Raw genomic sequence first — 16,721 nt, 5'->3', positions numbered from 1 at the left:
TGGTTTAACATTAATATGGAATCCTTTTCTCTCTCTTTCAAATATTGTTGTTCCTCCTCCGTTAAATTCCCTGTAATAATCTGCATTTTATTTTTGTTAATCCTGTATCCTAAAACCATACTATAGTGATGTATATGTTCCATTATTGAATTTAATGAGTTCTTTTGGCTAAGTAATTGTAGGTACTACATCATCCACATATAATTTTATTTTATGTTCTTGCCTGGCCATCTTAATTCCAGATATTTTAATCTCTCGCCAACTCTTCCTTGCTAATGGCTCAAGAGCCAATATGAACAATAAAGGAGAGAGTGGACATCCCTGTCTTGTCCCTTTCATAATGGGACCTGTATTAGATATTGTCTCATTCATTATCTTCACTGTTTGTTCCTGATAAATATTTTGAATCCACAGTCTTTTCTATACACATTTACTGCTGTTTACAGCCCCAATTGGCCAACTTATCCCAGTTTTTCAAAAGCAGTCCTTCTTTCTAGTAACAGTGAAGTGATCAGAGAGCCAGCATGGTGTAGTGGTTAGAGTGCTGGATTAGGACCAGGGAGACCCAAGTTCAAATCCCCATTCAGTCATGATACTTGTTGGGTGACTCTGGGCCAGTCACTTCTCTCTCAGCCTAACCTACTTCACAGAGTTGTTGTGAGGAGAAACTTCAGTATGTAGTATACTGCTCTGGGCATCTTGGAGGAAGAGCGGGATATAAAATGTTTTTTAAAATCATGTAGAATCAGACATGACAATGAACAATGGTAATTCATTTTTGACAGTATTTGTCAGCTGATGGTTTTTGAAATTCCCTGTTTTGATTCCTGTTAAAATTAAAATAAAATTAGGAGATGCCAAGAAATCGAAAGCATTCAGATTTTGAACATTGGGGTAAAAAATTCACATTCAAAATATGAGTGCAGATTTTGAATCCAACATTTCTCATTTAAAGATGTCTCACCTGCTTGCTTCATTGTTTCCCCCCCAGGTAGAAAGAAAGAGACTGACATCTTTGAGAATTCACTGAAGACCTTTAAACAGTCGAGAAAAAGTCAAGTCATAATGTATGATGGCCCAATGGGATATGGAAAAAGCCAGTTAATGGCTGAAATTGCCTTTTTAGGGCAGGCTCCTGGCCAAAAGTTAGTGCTTTTAACTTCACTTCGTTGCATATCCTCAGCTATGTTGAAAGCCCACCTTCTGTTCCCAAGCCTTTTTAACATTCTATGCACTCAGCTCAAACCTGGGCTGCAAGAATGTATTATTCACATATCATACCTTAATCCCAAACCCTTGTTTTCAGATTACATATGCCTCAAATATGCATCTTTTCATGGGCTCACTCATGAAATGTGAAAGAAAATGGCTTCTGTTAGTTTAGGCTGCAAACCAACTTTTTTCCCCATCTAATGATGCCCAGCACATTTTTACAAAAAATTGTTTATTTGGATGTAAACAGTTAGCTCTACTTTCACTAGGATAGAGATAACTCTTTCTGGCAGCTTTACTGCAGTAGGGATAAATATCAAAAATCGATAGATTGACTGATCAACTTCAAATTAAATATACAGAGCCCTCCAACCCTGTCCTACATCTGAGCCCAATATCAAAGCCCTATGCCAAGACATTCTAGGAGATCTAAAGGGTGGGGCAAAAAGGAGGCTTTACCATTTTTAAAATGAAGACAAAAGGCAGATTCCCCCACATGGGAGTGGAATGATGGTCCAAGGGAGGGCTTCTTTTGCAGAGGTTTTTGTAATTTTCTGCCAAAGAACAAGCCACTGATAGGACTTTTATTTTTTATAATTCAAAAACTCATTAAAAACCAATAGATTGACAAAACAGCTTCAAATTAAATATAGAAATCCCTCCCACCCTGCCCCACATCTGTGCCCAATATCAAAGCCCCATGGCAAGCCATTCCATAAATATACAAAGGGGGAGTAACTACAAAATGGAAACCCCATACCTTCCCTTATTGGCTCTGAGGACAAGGCAAGCACAGCAGCACACCAGTAGGCAGTGGCAGGGTAGGGCAGAGGGTGTGCAGAGTGCTCTGGTGGGCAGCCAGAGCTGCCTGCTCTGCCCTCTTTCTTCTCTGCTGCCTGAAATCAGCCTGCCAGCCCATGCTGGAGAACTTCATGGAGGCTGGCAGAGAGGCCTCTGGAAGCCCTGTCCACCCAACAGCTGATAGTCAGGTGCGGGGAGCTGTAGTAGGCAACCTGCCCCAGCACGGGGGAGCTTCCTTATGGCCAGAGAAGCCTTCTGATGATGGCCAGCCCCATGCTGCCAGTATGCTGGGCAGGGAGGAGGCATTACAGAACCTGCACCAACTGCAGGGTGGGGAGGCAGTCACGCTGGGGGGCCCCAGAAGAGAGAGGCCTCTGAGGCCACAGATCTGAACCCCAAGGTCTGAGCCTAACAACACCTCTGTGTTCAATGACGTAGGAAAGACAATTTGTCCATGCTGACATGGCATGGAGAAGTGCCTCTCTCTAGCCAATATGTATATGTGTGAACAAAGTGAAGTGAGCCCCCCAGTATTGAAAACAGGTTCTGAGGATGAAGCCCTAGTGAGCTTATATTAACATGATGTTATATCTTTGCATCCTTGCTTAAACATTGAAAATATCAGGGAAGTAGAAAAGGAGATACTGGCCTGTCACACTATAATTTGAATCTCGGTTTCATGTAGGTTACCAACATTAGTGTGGTTCTGCAAACCCATGTCAAGGTGGTTCATAGCCCAAGATGAATCTGAAATTCCAACCTGGCATGGGTTCACACAATCACACTAATATCAGTAACTCACATTAAACCTAGATTCAAATGATTGTGTGAATTGGGCTACTGATGAGTTGTTTCATTTGCCCTCTACATAGACACAATGAGGTCATTCACACAATTAAAAAAACTGTGTTCTACCCAGGTTTGAGAGAAGAGTGTGCTTCCAATTTTTGGTTGTGTGGAAGCAAGGTAAGAGGAAAACCTGGGTAGAAGTGATTATGTGGAAGCAAGGTAGAAGGGAAACCTGGGTAGCTCTTCCTCCTGCCTTGCTTCCACACAATCACTTCTATCCAGGTTTTCTTCATACTTTCTTCCACACAGCCAAACGTTGGGAGCACACACAGCTTCCAAACTCAGGTAGAACACAGTTTTTGATTGTGTGAATGATCTCAATATATGGGTTCAATATATGGGTTCAACTATGGCCTTAATACAAGTTTGATCTGCATATTATTATTTGAAACATTAATTCTACCCAAGCAGTGTGAGCACTTATCTACCAAACTGAGAGCCAGGGAAATAAGTTTCCCACTCTTCCTCTTGGAGAGGTTGGTGATTCTTCTCTGGCTCTAAGCAGAAGATTAGATTTATTCTTCATTGTTAACATATGTAACTGTATGTTGAGGGGTCCTTAGACTTGTCAGCACTGAGCTAGATAGTTCTATTTTGGCAGGCCTGTAGTGGTTTGATGCATTAATGATGCTATTGTTTGGAGTCACGTTGACATTTTATCTGCTGCTAGTCCATGTGGTCCCTCAGCCAAGTGTCATTGTAGGACCCCCACATTAGCAGGGTGGTGAAACAGCCATGCTTCTGGCAGCCATCTTTGTTTATTAATAATGCAATGCACTTGTTTGCATCACTGCACCTAGTGACATAATGGGATGAGCATGTTACCTTATTGATAATCAGTGATGGTGGACACCAGCAGTATAACTGCTAAATAGCACTCTAGGATGCCATTGCCATTAAAGTAAACCCCTCCCCCCACCCACACACAAGGATTTTGGGGAGGCTTACCTTGGCAGCAGAGTGGCTTGGCATGCTTTTCAGCCACCACACTTGTGGCTTCCATCTCCCCCCCCCCCACCACCGTGCCTCAAGAGTTGGGTGTGGGTTCCTAGGCCCTCAGCTAGTGCCCCAGATTGCTGGCCTGTGATGCCAGCCCTGTCTGCTGCTATTTTTTCTGTTATTACTACAGTGGTCCCTCTACTTACGAAATTAATCCGTTCCGAATGCACATTTGTAAGTCGAAAAATTTGTAAGTCGAAAAGCGGTTTCCCATAGGAATGCATTGGGAACGGATTAATGCGTTCCGGAGCCTAGAAAAAAGACCCAGACCCCCAGTAAGGCTTGCAAACTGCACAGGAACATTTCTTTTCAAGAATAAACAGGCAGTAAACAGTCAGGCAAGTCAAGGAAACTGCATGTAAAATTTGTAAGTCGAGGAAACCCCATCTAAAAATTTGTAAGTTGAGGAAACCCCATCTAAAAATTTGTAAGTCGAAAAAACCGCATCTAAAACCGGATCTAAAACTGCCATTTGTAACTCGAAAAATACTTATGTCGAGTAGTTTGTAAGTCGAGGGACCACTGTACTTAGTTTAATTATTACGTTGTTATTTCTATGTGCTAGTAGCTGGCTTGGGCATCATTAGATGGAAAGACAGGCACAAACATTTACAACAAACAAACTAAACAAACAAACACTTTCTGGGAAATATGTGAAATTACCCTATGAAGATCATCAGTGCCCCTGTGGTGAGGCGGTTGAAACCATGACCCATGTATTGTTAAAGTGTTCAATCTATCAGGAGATAGGTATCAATTAACTAGCCCACTGATGAATGACTTGAAGGGACAATCTGACGATTTTGTTGTAACATGTTTACTGGCTGATAAAGATGCAACAACTTCTTATGAAGTAGCCAAATATTGTTATATGGCCACTAGATTGTGAATCTTAAAGGAATAGTTGGTTATATAGTACTGTGTGTCTTAATGCCTTAATGTTTTAATTTTATACACACACACACACGCACACACGCACACACGCACACTTTTTATTTTATTTTACTTTTTTCTTTTTAAAATTAATTTATTCTGTTAATCTTTTTGGTCAAAGACTGTAAATAGATGATGATGATGATGAACAAACAAACAAACCTTTGGGGTTGACAAGGCTGTCAGGGCCCCAGTGTTCTCCCATTCTTGTTTTTCACTCAAGCTAATAAATCACAGCAGTTATTGCTAGCACACCAGATACAACTTTCATACTTTTCATATTTTGTGCATGTCAAGAGTAATCAGGTTATATCTTCAGAATGTATTCTCAGTTCTGGTTTTGTTCACACATATTCCATGAGCCAGGCCCACTAATTTTGGCTAATGGTACCATCTCAGGGGATGAATGCTCCTAGTGATTTTTGGCAACACCTACCCCTCAGATATGAAAAATAGCATTGTTGCACTTACAGTTTTCTCTGTGTTTTCACCTCTTCTTTATCCCTACTGCAAAATAATTAAAATTGCAGTCATTTTTGTACAGAGAACAGGGGTAGGGGTAGGGTAACAATGAACAGATTGTTCAAATTACTCCATGGAGTAATTTTTGGAGGATATTCCTGCCTATTTCCATTTCTCTGACATTAATTCAAATTTATAGTAGTTTTTGTGGATTTGAAATATTGAACAGCTTTTAACAAAAACTATTTATATGCTACCTTTCAACAAAAGTTTCCAAAGCAGTTCACACAGAGAATAAAATTAAAACACCATTGATTGATTGATTGATTGATTGATTGTTAAATTTATCTACCGCCTTTCATTAAAGCAATCCCACGGCGGTTTACAGCTAAAAAAATTTAACACTAGATGGTAAAAAAGACATAATTAAAATATTAAGTGGGGGGAAAACATTAAACAAATCTGATTTAAAAATTTAAAACAAAAAGCATAAAAGCAATAAAGAGCAGCAGCAGAGAATCAAATAAATCCCTGGGTAAAAAGCCAAGATTTTACATTTTTTCTGAAAGCTGTGATGGAAACTGAGGAGCGAATAGCCACCAGGAGAGCATTCCAGAGTCTGGGGGCAGCAACAGAGAAAGCCCTGTCCTGCTTGCACGACAACCAAGCCGCCCTCATTGTCGGCACCCAGAGCAGAGCCCCCTCAGATGATCTTGTCAAGCGGGCAGCAACCCTTGGGAGCAGGCGGTCCCTCAGGTATCCCGGGCCCAAACCGTTTAGGGCTTTAAAGGTCAAAAACAGCACCTTGAATTGGACCCAGAAACAAACTGGTAGCCAGTGCAGCACTTTCAAAATGGGTGTGATGTGCTCCCACCGGGCAGCTCCAGATAAAACCCTAGCTGCCGCATTTTGCACTAGCTGCAGTTTCCGGATATTCTTCAAGGGCAGCCCCACGTAGAGCATGTTACAGTAATCCAGCCGCGACGTGACTAAGGCATGGGTAACTGTGGCCAGATCTGCCTTCTCGAGAAAGGGACGCAGCTGGCGCACTAGCCGAAGCCATGCAAAGGCACCCCTGGCCACCTGAGCTTCCAAAAGCAGAGCCGGGTCCAGTAATACCCCCAAGCTGCGTACTTGTTCCTTCAAGGGGAGTGCAACCCCATCCAGAACCGGTAAAATCTCCTCATCCCGATTGGCTCTCCTACTGACCAACATTACCTCCATCTTGTCCGGATTCAATTTCAGTTTATTAGCCCACATCCAACCCATCACGGCCTCCAGCCCCCAATTCAGGACATCCACCGCCTCCCTAGGATCAAGTGACAAGGAGAGATAGATCTGAGTGTCATCCGCATATTGCTGACAACTCAGTCAAAGTCCCCGGATGACCTCTCCCAGCAGTTTCATGTAGATGTTAAACAGCATGGGAGACAAGACTGAACCCTGTGGGACCCCACAGGCCAATGGCCACGGATCCGAGCAGTAGTCCCCCCATTGTATATTTGGCTGCTGCAGGGCTGATGGTCAGGACAATCAAAGCATGATAACACACTGAAAGATGAAAGTATTGCAATGCAATTACCTATTTTGCATCTCCAGGGGTGTCGACCCTGTCAAAAATGGTTGTGAGTCACTCTGAGCAGGGTATAAATATTAATAACAATAACAACAACAATAATAAAAAACTTAATAATTAATAATAATTACAATGAACATTTGTATCCACCCACCCCCGGATGGTACTGACCACCCCAGCTGGCTGGGGTGTACTAACAATCTGTTTGGAGTTACTGCTCTTTTGTGTGAAAGAACTATATGAATGATGCTTCAGTACTTGGGGAATTCTTATGTGGTAGTTTCCATGTTTGTTCTCAGTGCTCTCAATTTCAGCAATGAATCTCCAGCATCAGTATGCTGGAACAAGAGATGTCTTGTGATCACTTAACCAGGTATAGTGGTGTGACTTTTCATTGTTCCCAAATGAAGGTGGTTCACTTGTTGTTCTTGTAATCAAGCAGGGTTGTGGCAATAGAGCTAACAAAGATAAATATATGGCAGAACTTCTTTGCTGTACGGACACTCATGGCTATGTTCCTGGGGATTGATACCTGTAAAACCTATGATGCAAGACAGTACGTTCTTGTGAACAAACTCCGTGGGATAGTGGAAGATGAATATCTTTGCCTCCTCAACAATCTCTTCCATGTTAAGGTAAAGATGCAAGCATGCTAGATCCTTTATCTGTTCAGAATTGGTTTCTGGTGTTTGAAGGAGACTTGCAGAAGATTCACCATTCCTCAGAGATCTAAACTACATGCAGTATTCATTGTATCATTTAGTCCAAGATACTTGGTTTTTTATTAAGTTAAATAGCAGCCGCCTAGAGCCTTAGTCCAAAATGGGATGGGGGAGAGGGCTTTATTAGGGAGGGATGTGCTGTGCATGAACCAGTTCAACAGTCTTTTCCAGACCACCAGTTCGGAGGTCCACCGGTTCCACCTGAGGTCCATCGGCAGTCCTTTCCAGACCACTGGTTCAGACCAGTTCAAAGGGCCAGAGTTCGGGCCAGTTCGGTGCGGGGAGGGTTACCTTTAAGGAGCAGGGGAGGGTGCTCATCCCCCCTGCTGCATTTTCCCCCGCTGGCGCTGACTCCAAAATGGCTGGTGTGGAGCGGCATCATACCTCCTTGCTGCCCGAGTCAGTGTTGGACCAGAAGTGGCCAGTGCGCATGCAGCACCGGCCACTTACAGTCCAACACCGACCATGGAGGCAAGGAGGTACACTGCTGCCCCGTGGCAGCAGTTTTGGAGACAGCGTCAGCAGTGGAAATGTGGTGGGGGGGATGAGTACCCTCCTTTCTCCTTAAAAATAACCCTTGTCGCTGCTGAACCAGCCGAGCACCAGTTCATGCACATCCCCAGGCTTTACCCCTTTGTCCCTGCCCTGGACCTGATATGGATTCGGTCCACAGCAGGGGGTAAAGTGTTAGAACTCCTCTCTACCTACACTGTGGTTACAATTCAGATTGACGGTTTTGTGACTGGTGTTTACATTATAAACATACACATAGACATGTACATGTGTACAGACACATGTATACATGTACCACATAATATCTGACTAGGGCTTTTGTTTTTTCATATATTTCAAGACCACTGCTTTACATTCAACCAAAATACTAGTTTGAACTGTTATTTGGGTTACAAGTAGAGAGATGATTTAGACAAACTGCCCATATGATAAACATGCTTGCCCTATTCACACATTTTCAACATTTATATGAGTGTTCAGCTCAGTAATGGCGCAGCGGGGAAGCAAATTGCCTAGGGAGCAAGAGGTTGCTGGTTCAAATCCCCACTGGTATGTTTCCCAGACTATGGGAAACACCTATATCGGGCAGCAATGATATAGGAAGATGCTGAAAGGCATCATCTCATCCTGCATGGGAGATGAAAATGGTAAACCCCTCCTGTATTCTACCACAGAAAACCACATGGCTCTGTGGTCGCCAGGAGTTCACACCAACTCAACAGCACAACTTTACAGTGTACAAAGGTACAGTGATTCATATGTTAAGGTTGTTCACACAACTTAAAATGTTGGGAAGGGCTGGGGGGAAGGCAGGACACAATCTGCCTTCCCCTACATGACCGAGGGCTCACCTGTGCTCCGCCATGCCAAACAGCCACATTATTGGTGTGGTGGAGATGTCAGGAGCAGGGATCAGAACGAGGAAGTCCTCCAGTATCCCACAATGCCTTGCACAGGCAATGGAGAGGCAGCCCATGTCAATGCAGCAGCTCCCGGCTTCTTGGCCGTTCAGTGGTGGAGCGGGAGTCTGACTTCCTGGAGCTGCTGCAAACAGCCCTGATCACACACATGATCGGGGCTGTGAGGTAGGATGGGGCTTTCCCCCTTTCTCCTTGCTTAAAACCAAGATATAACTATGGGTAGCCCTTCTCTGGTGAAGCTGGGTAGGAGTGAGACCCAAGGATCCACACAAGCCTCTCTACACCCTGGTTTTTCCACTCCTTCCCAACTTTGGCCAGTCGTGTGAATGACCTTACTATGTTGAACATAGGCAAAGGAGCACATTTCCTATCTGTACCACTTTAAAATGAAAGCAGGTACTGTTATTCACAAAAAACATGTACAAGTGTACAGATATCTGTACACTAGTACAACATAATGTTTGAATACGGCTACTGGGTAGGGATGTGCACAAACTGATTTGGCAGTCCTTTTCCGGACCGCCGAACTAGTTCAGAGGTCTGGTGGCAGGGGGGTTACATTTAAGGAGCAGGGAGGGTGCCCTTAACCCCCGCCACATTTCTCCCACTGGCACTGCTGCCAAAACTGCTGGTGCGGGGCTGCTGTGTACCTCCTTGCAGCCCTGGTCAGCATCAAACCAGAAGTGCCCGATGTGTTTGATGCTGACTGGGACTGCAAGGAGGTATGCAGCAGCCCCCGCACCAGTGGTTTTGGCGCCAGTGCTGGTGGGGGAAATGCAGCCGGGAGGGGGGGAGGGCACCCTCCCTGCTAATTAAATGTAACCCCGCCCCCCGCTGCTAAACTGTCCAACCAACAGTTCATGCACATCCCTGTTACTGGGAAGACATCATCTGGGAAAGACATCTGTATGAGTGCAATCACAGCAAACTCCCCCTATAATTGAGTGGGCCAGAAAAATATCATCCGAACCAACCCAACATGTATGAGTAATATCAATATCTATAAGATGACAGTTGACCTACAAAGCCTTCATGTTATATTGATGGTGGCACACCACAACATGATTTGAATTTTTAAAAGATTAAGCTGAAATCCCATTAACATCAGATAATTGCTGCAAACATTTCACATCCCAGAATCATTTACTATAAATTAAAACCATTAAAAGTTAATGGATTGACTGTTTTACTTGAAGCTCAATACATAAAGTCTTGCCCTCTTTCACTACCTGTGTGGCAGTTTTCAGAGCTCTCTGCCCAGCCATTACCATGGTCTGAAATTTTTCTCTTTTTCCCATAGATGGCTGTGTTTTTTGATTTGAGAAGGTATTTTTGTGCAATTGCGCTACTTCAAAAGGATTTCTATATTGCTTTCTTCCTTTTGCATAGTGGGGAGTGCAAGAGAACCTTGTCAAACCAAAAAGAGAGGGGGGAAATTCAGGGCATCTGAATGAGCTTGCCTGCATGCAAGACTACTGAAAACAACAACAACAACAAAAATTGCAGAAACTTGGAGAACTTCACATGAGAACCACCCTGACAACTTTCTGCCCCTCATCATTGAGAGTATGAAATTTCCTTTGGATCAATGACTGTAGATGGGATTGATTGGTCTTCCATGCAGATATCCTTACACAAGTACACTGAGATGTAGGGGAAAAAATCGAAACATTAATTAAAACAACAGCAACCAGGCACCACACATGCACACACAGGTACTCCTTGCCTACTAGGGCAGAAAGTGAATGCATCAATAGAAAGCAGAAGGCGAGGCACCCCACCTCCTCTTGAACCCTATTGGTCAGAAAGGGGCAGAATGGATCAGGATAGATCGGGGAAAGCCTGCCATGTAAACAAAACAGCATTTGGGGCAAATGCAAGTAACAGTAATCAAACATAATAAAAATCAGCAATGTGAATGGCCACAATTTACTTTGGTTTATGCTTATGAATGCTTATATGCATTTTATATACTCTTGTCTTAACTTACACCATAATAAAAACCCCAGTCTGGGGAATCTCCAGATTGGTAATAGCTAAAAATTGGAAGAGTGCCACAGTCTGTCTACATGTAAAGAATGGATTAGTAAAGGCTGGTAAATAATACAGTTGACCAAATCAACTGAGATTGTTAAATACAGAGACAAATAAAGCTCACTTTTGGATTAAAATGGCAATGTTTTGTAAATGTTTACAAACAAGTTCTTATATAAATATAATGAATATGAATACATAAAGGTCTTTTCCTGAATGCTAGCTAAGTTAGAAATAATAATCAACCACACATACACACACATGCATATACATAGATACATATATACACACACACACCACAGTCAAAATGGAAGGTTAAATATTAATCCTTGATGTGATCCCAGTGTATTCACATCACTGGGATATATGCCTGTGCAGGAGCCCGTTCAGGAAGATTCTAAAAGCTTTGTGTTATGCTCCCATCTCTGCCCATGACGTGCATGCATCCACCAGAAGCGGTGGCCGGAGCATTGCCAACTTCAGTTCGTTTCCAACCGCCAACAAGTATGGACGCCTCAGAAGGTTCTTCTGCTTGGTCTGAGGTTCACCGCCTCAGGCCACAGATAAGTGAGAGAAAATTTTCTTCTTGTTCTTTCTTAGCTGGATTGTTTTAATGACTGAGAGAAAGAAAAAAATACTTTTAAGAGGTGTGAAAGCTGCAAGACCGCCTCCCCCTCTTCTGACAGACACTCCTTGAGCCTCCTCTGCTTAGGAGAAGAACATAATATAGAAACCTGTAAGATTTTTCAGGAATTTTCTAAGCAGACTAAGAAAATTAGGGTTTTGAGGTTGAAAGATGCACTTTACAATTTGGCGCTAAAACCGCAACCCTCAGTGTTAAGCTAGAAATACACCTGGTGTTGAAACTGACTGAACCTTTGGTGTCGAAATTGTCAACCCCATCTACTAAGCCTTCAAAGGACTCCAGGGCTCAGATGAGTCTGACACCTAGACATGTGACTCCGAGCCCCGAGGCTGAACAATCTTCAACACTGGCACTGAAGGAGAAACATGCTGCTCATAAAGCCACTCCCTCAACCTCGAAAGAGGCCAAAATGGGAAAGTCTAAGCCTGATATGAAGCAACATTCTTTGTCTTCTTCAACGTCTACTGGTCCCAAAAATCGAAAGCAAACTCAGTGTTAAAGCCATCGACATAGGAAAAGTTTTCAACATCGGGAGAATCCTTTATGTCGAAATATTCGAAACTAACCGTGCCCACACAAGTACCAATATTGCACACATTGATGTCAGGAAATATGCCAACACCTATGGTGCTGAAGTTTATGATACCGAAACTAAACTTTGTACTCATCGTCCAACAACAAAAGGAATCTTCAGGGCTGCTAACCCTTGACTCTTTGATGACAAACCATTCACTGACTGTGACTACGGAAGTTCCCCCATGCAATATTTTGGCGCTGCCAATAAGGCCAATATTGCAATGACTCAGGGGGTGTATCCATGCTCACCTTTGCGGCCGAGTATCATTGACCTCAGCAACACGGATGATATGATAGAGGTACCCCAAACTCCTTCCTTTTCGTTTATCACACTGATAAACTGATGGAAGATGAGAGATGTAACCTGATCAAATGGAAAACCGAAAAACCATGGAGTGCACACACATACAGTCCTATGCACCCCACTCCAACTCAATGAGGTGACTTTGCCTACCAGGGAAGATCTTATCAGATGTTCCCCTCTACACCGTGCCCATCCTTTAGCAGATATATACATACCGATCACTACGCCCAACCACTACGTGTTATGCTTTTCACTGAACCCTCCGGAGATGAAGGTATCTTTTTGCATCCACAAGATTTACACCATCCACGAGCTGTAATCCGCACTGTTACTTCAAGATCAGCTTCTGTACTGACCAGCCATTCAACAATAGCAACTCAGACAGACCTGACCTCACCACTCATACCAATTACTCCATCGCTTCCATTACCATCAGTTGCACCATTACTTCCTCTACAACCTGTTGAGCCTGCTCCAGCTAGTTTACAAAGTCCAGCACCAGTACCTGATTATACTACCCTTAGGGGAACCCCATCTTCAGGTGCCCCATCTTCTCATCCTGAAGACCCAGCACTGGACTCAGATACCGAATCACAGGTTATGGAGGTACCATCTGAACCGTTTTGGGCATCAACCTCTAACAAGTCACTGAAGACATTCAGGATCCTGTGTATACATTTTTGCAAACTGCAAAAACCTCGCAACCTCTTGCTTTGTCTGTGTTACTGGTGCTACAGGTTTCTAAACAGGCTTGGAAGAAACCATCTACTGCAGCATCCACTTCCAGGCACCTGGAAAATATGTATAAAGTGCAGGAAGATGGCTGCAAATATCTATTCAAACACCTGCAACCCAACTCTCTAGTGGTTAACTATTCCTCTGCCTCTCTCTCAGGCAGGAAACACGCAGCCCCTGTTGACAAAGGGGCATGAATTAGACTCCCTTGGGAGACAGTTTTACTCGGCCAGCACACTGGCTATGCATATTGCCAACTATACAGCTTGCATATCCTGTTATCAGCACTCCCTATGGGAGGGACTTGCCGAAACGAAACCAGAGGACATGGGAAACAAAGCTAGGGAACTTCAAGTAAAATCCGCAGACATAACTAGGCAACAGATTAGCATGGCCCATCACCTGATGGATTGTGAATCAAAGAATATGGTGGGTGCTATTGCTTTATGCCACCACAGCTGGCTATTTTTTTTATTATCCTGCAATATGAAACCAGGGAGAAAATAGATGACCTTTCCTTTGAAGGTGAAGGCCTCTTCAGCAATGAGACTGATGACACTCTCGAAAAGCTAAAGAAATTTAAGCTCACTGCGAAATCATTCACTGTGTTGACCAGTCAAACCAGATACCAAACCGAAACCGACTAGGGATGTGCAAACTGGTTCAGGGGTTCGAGGTTTGAGGTTTTGTCTCAGGGGTTCAACAGTTTGACTCTCGAACCAACACCCACCCACCCCGGTTCGGTCTGGACCTGGACCAAACATCCCCTGAGGTTTGGGGTTTGCGGACCGCAAGTTTTTTTTTAAAAATTTTTTTTTACCTTCTACTCCCCTCAGGGGAGTTCCTGGAGGTGGCAGTGGCAGGTGTGTGTGTGTTTGTGTGTCTGCAGAGGTTCCCCCTCCCCCCACCAGCCTTCTAAATCACCCCTCATCCCGTTTCGGGTGCTCTTCAGCCGGTTTTCAGTCTTCTCTCTCACTTACTGCCAGTATCTGGCCACCTGGCAGGGTAGTTCACAGTATCAAATGGAGCTGCAGAAACAAGATACGGCTGGCTCAGACACAGTTCTTCGTTATCGGGCTTGGCTACAAGCTGTCGACACGGAAGTTGACAAACGTCGCTTTCCAGCAGTGAATAGAAAGCTGGTGACGTAATTTATAGTACAAGCCAAGAGCTCCCAGCTGGCAGGAATTCAAGGCTTATCAGCCCTCTGCAAGAGGCGTTTACTCCTCCTGATAGTTTCAAGCCTTTTGATCCGCCTCTGTTGTGGAGTCAGTGGAGGTTGCTTGCATAGCTCCTCTTCTGATTGGTCCATCACAGTTTCTGCTGTCTCAGGTTGTTGTGCCTGCTCTGAATCATCTGCCTCAGCCATTCCTTGGAAACTGACAGCCGGGCTCTGCCCCTCAGACACCCCAGCATCGGCTGAAAAGTTGACAGCTTCCCCTTTCTCCTCGCTGTCTGAGATCGAGGGCGTGACACTTACCTTATCCAGTTCCTCTTACAATGGTCACTGAAGTACAGTGGCCATCTAGGAACCAATTGTGATGCTCTGGCCGCCCCTTCTGGTGGACGCATGGGCATTGTGGGTGGAGCCAGGAGCGTCATGTGAAGCTTTTAGAATCTTCCTGAACAGGCTCCTGAGCAGGCATGTATCCCAGTAGTGTGAATATCTAGGATCACTCAAGGATAATCTGTTACAGGTAAGCAACCTGTTTTTCCTGTTTCTCATATTGGAATGTTTACATGTGTATATTTAATATTTATTTGAGAGATGCGTGATTTTTAGATGGTTAGCTTGTCTGTTTAATTGCTGTATTCCTATTTTCTTGTAAAAGTGTCATTGTCGTTTAGAAATTTTCTTAGATTTTGGTAAATTGCATTATTGATTGTTTCTTTGATATTTCTGTGATACTGATGGGTGTTTAATAAAAGTAGCTAACATGCTTCACAGCCTTAGGAGGGCAGGGCAAGAGATATGCCATCTCAAAGAACAGAAACACTAACTGCCCTGCAAACCTGTCTTGCAGAGCAGTCTATGGGGAGTGGGATGTGATTTTTGCTTCTCTCCCCTCCCCACAAAAGCCCTAATCATTTGTAGAAATGTGTCCTGGCTGCTCAGTGAACAGGGCTTTTGCAGGGAGGAGAGATAACTGAAAATTTCATCCCCTTCCTCATATGCTTCCCTGTGAGACAAGCCCGCAGGGCAACCAGTTTATACCCACTCTTTTTTTTTCTTGATTAGTTTCCCACATCGGAAGTGGTTTCCAGGATGGACAATGACGAGAGAAACACTCAGATGGAAATCATGCTTAGACACATTCTCAAACAGATAAGTGATCTTTTTCATCATGCAGCAGTGGGGTTTCCAGAGTATACAGCAATTATACATTTCTTGGCAGCTCCTAATACACGGAGTTGATCACTTAGCTCCCCAAGACGATCTCAGATATTTTGCGGGTTTAGATGATATGTGCATTATCCTACATGATCATAATTCTGTAAAGGCAGTCTGTTGCAGAGCCCCTTGTTCCCCACTCTCTCTCCCCACTGTATATATATCAGCTGCGAGACTATGGGTGGAAGGAGGCTCCTAGCAACTGTTCCAGTTTTAGTCTAGCTATGGCAACAGCTTTGGCCACAATTTCACTCATATGGAGAAGAAGAAAAATATTTTCACATTCTACACAACCAGTGATAATGTTGATGTAAGAAAGAGAGAGATTCCTTACTTTCTCTCATATATATTAGGGGTGTGCACAAAACACATTTTGTGTTCTGTTCCAAGTATGTCATTTTGCTGCCTGAAGATCCCCATGGTGCTTTACAGTAAATAAAATATAATTAACCTAAATCACTTGAACTATCTTGTACCTAGATCACTTATATTATTTAGTGCTCTTTAAAGTGTCCAGAAGTCTGCTAGGGGAAGCAGATCACCTCAGCTTGCCTAATAATACCAGACCTGTTTCAGGCACACTGAAATATATACTTTTCTGAGTTCACCAAGGTTGCCATTTTGGATTCAAAAATGGCGGCCTTTCTGCTATCTGCGCAACAGCCATTTGTGTTATCAGCACCACCATGCAAATATGCTAAATAAATTTTTAAAATAAAATGACTGCTGTGCATGCACAGAGGTCAGAAAGACCACCCTTTTGGAATCCAAAATGGCCATCGGAATTTTATGTATTTTATTTTTTATTTTTACATATTTTTATACTGTCCAAAATTTACGTCTCTGGGCCATTTACAACAAAATAAAAACAGAAAGAAAAGAAAACAATATTAATTAAAAGCCTGGGTGAACAGATGCATCTTTAAAGACTTTTTAAAAGCTGTCAGAAATGGGGAGGCTCTTATTTCACTAGGGAGCACGTTCCAAAGCCTCGGGGCAGCAGTGGAGAAGGCCCATCCCTGAATGGCCACCAGACGAGCCGGTGGC

General features: G+C 43.5%; 1 protein-coding gene across 10 annotated transcripts in view; it reads left to right on the top strand.

The window, feature by feature from the left end:
* ADCY10 (adenylate cyclase 10) overlaps positions 1 to 16,721 on the top strand; it is a 120,922-nt gene that overhangs the window by 53,644 nt on the left and 50,557 nt on the right. For 9 of the 10 annotated variants that reach the window (XM_053246708.1, XM_053246705.1, XM_053246709.1 and 6 more), the window contains 3 exons: positions 996 to 1,145; positions 7,272 to 7,467; positions 15,522 to 15,612. In XM_053246708.1, coding sequence (XP_053102683.1) covers positions 996 to 1,145; positions 7,272 to 7,467; positions 15,522 to 15,612 — 437 coding nt within the window. The remainder of the gene's footprint in view (positions 1 to 995; positions 1,146 to 7,271; positions 7,468 to 15,521; positions 15,613 to 16,721) is intronic. The other variant, XM_053246702.1, reaches the window with a different exon arrangement.

This window comes from Hemicordylus capensis, chromosome 4 (assembly GCF_027244095.1).
Source record: "Hemicordylus capensis ecotype Gifberg chromosome 4, rHemCap1.1.pri, whole genome shotgun sequence".
In the NCBI taxonomy this organism is placed as follows: domain Eukaryota; kingdom Metazoa; phylum Chordata; class Lepidosauria; order Squamata; family Cordylidae; genus Hemicordylus; species Hemicordylus capensis.
Note: the sequence above shows the minus strand (reverse complement) of the source record. Positions and strands in the feature narration are given on the sequence as shown.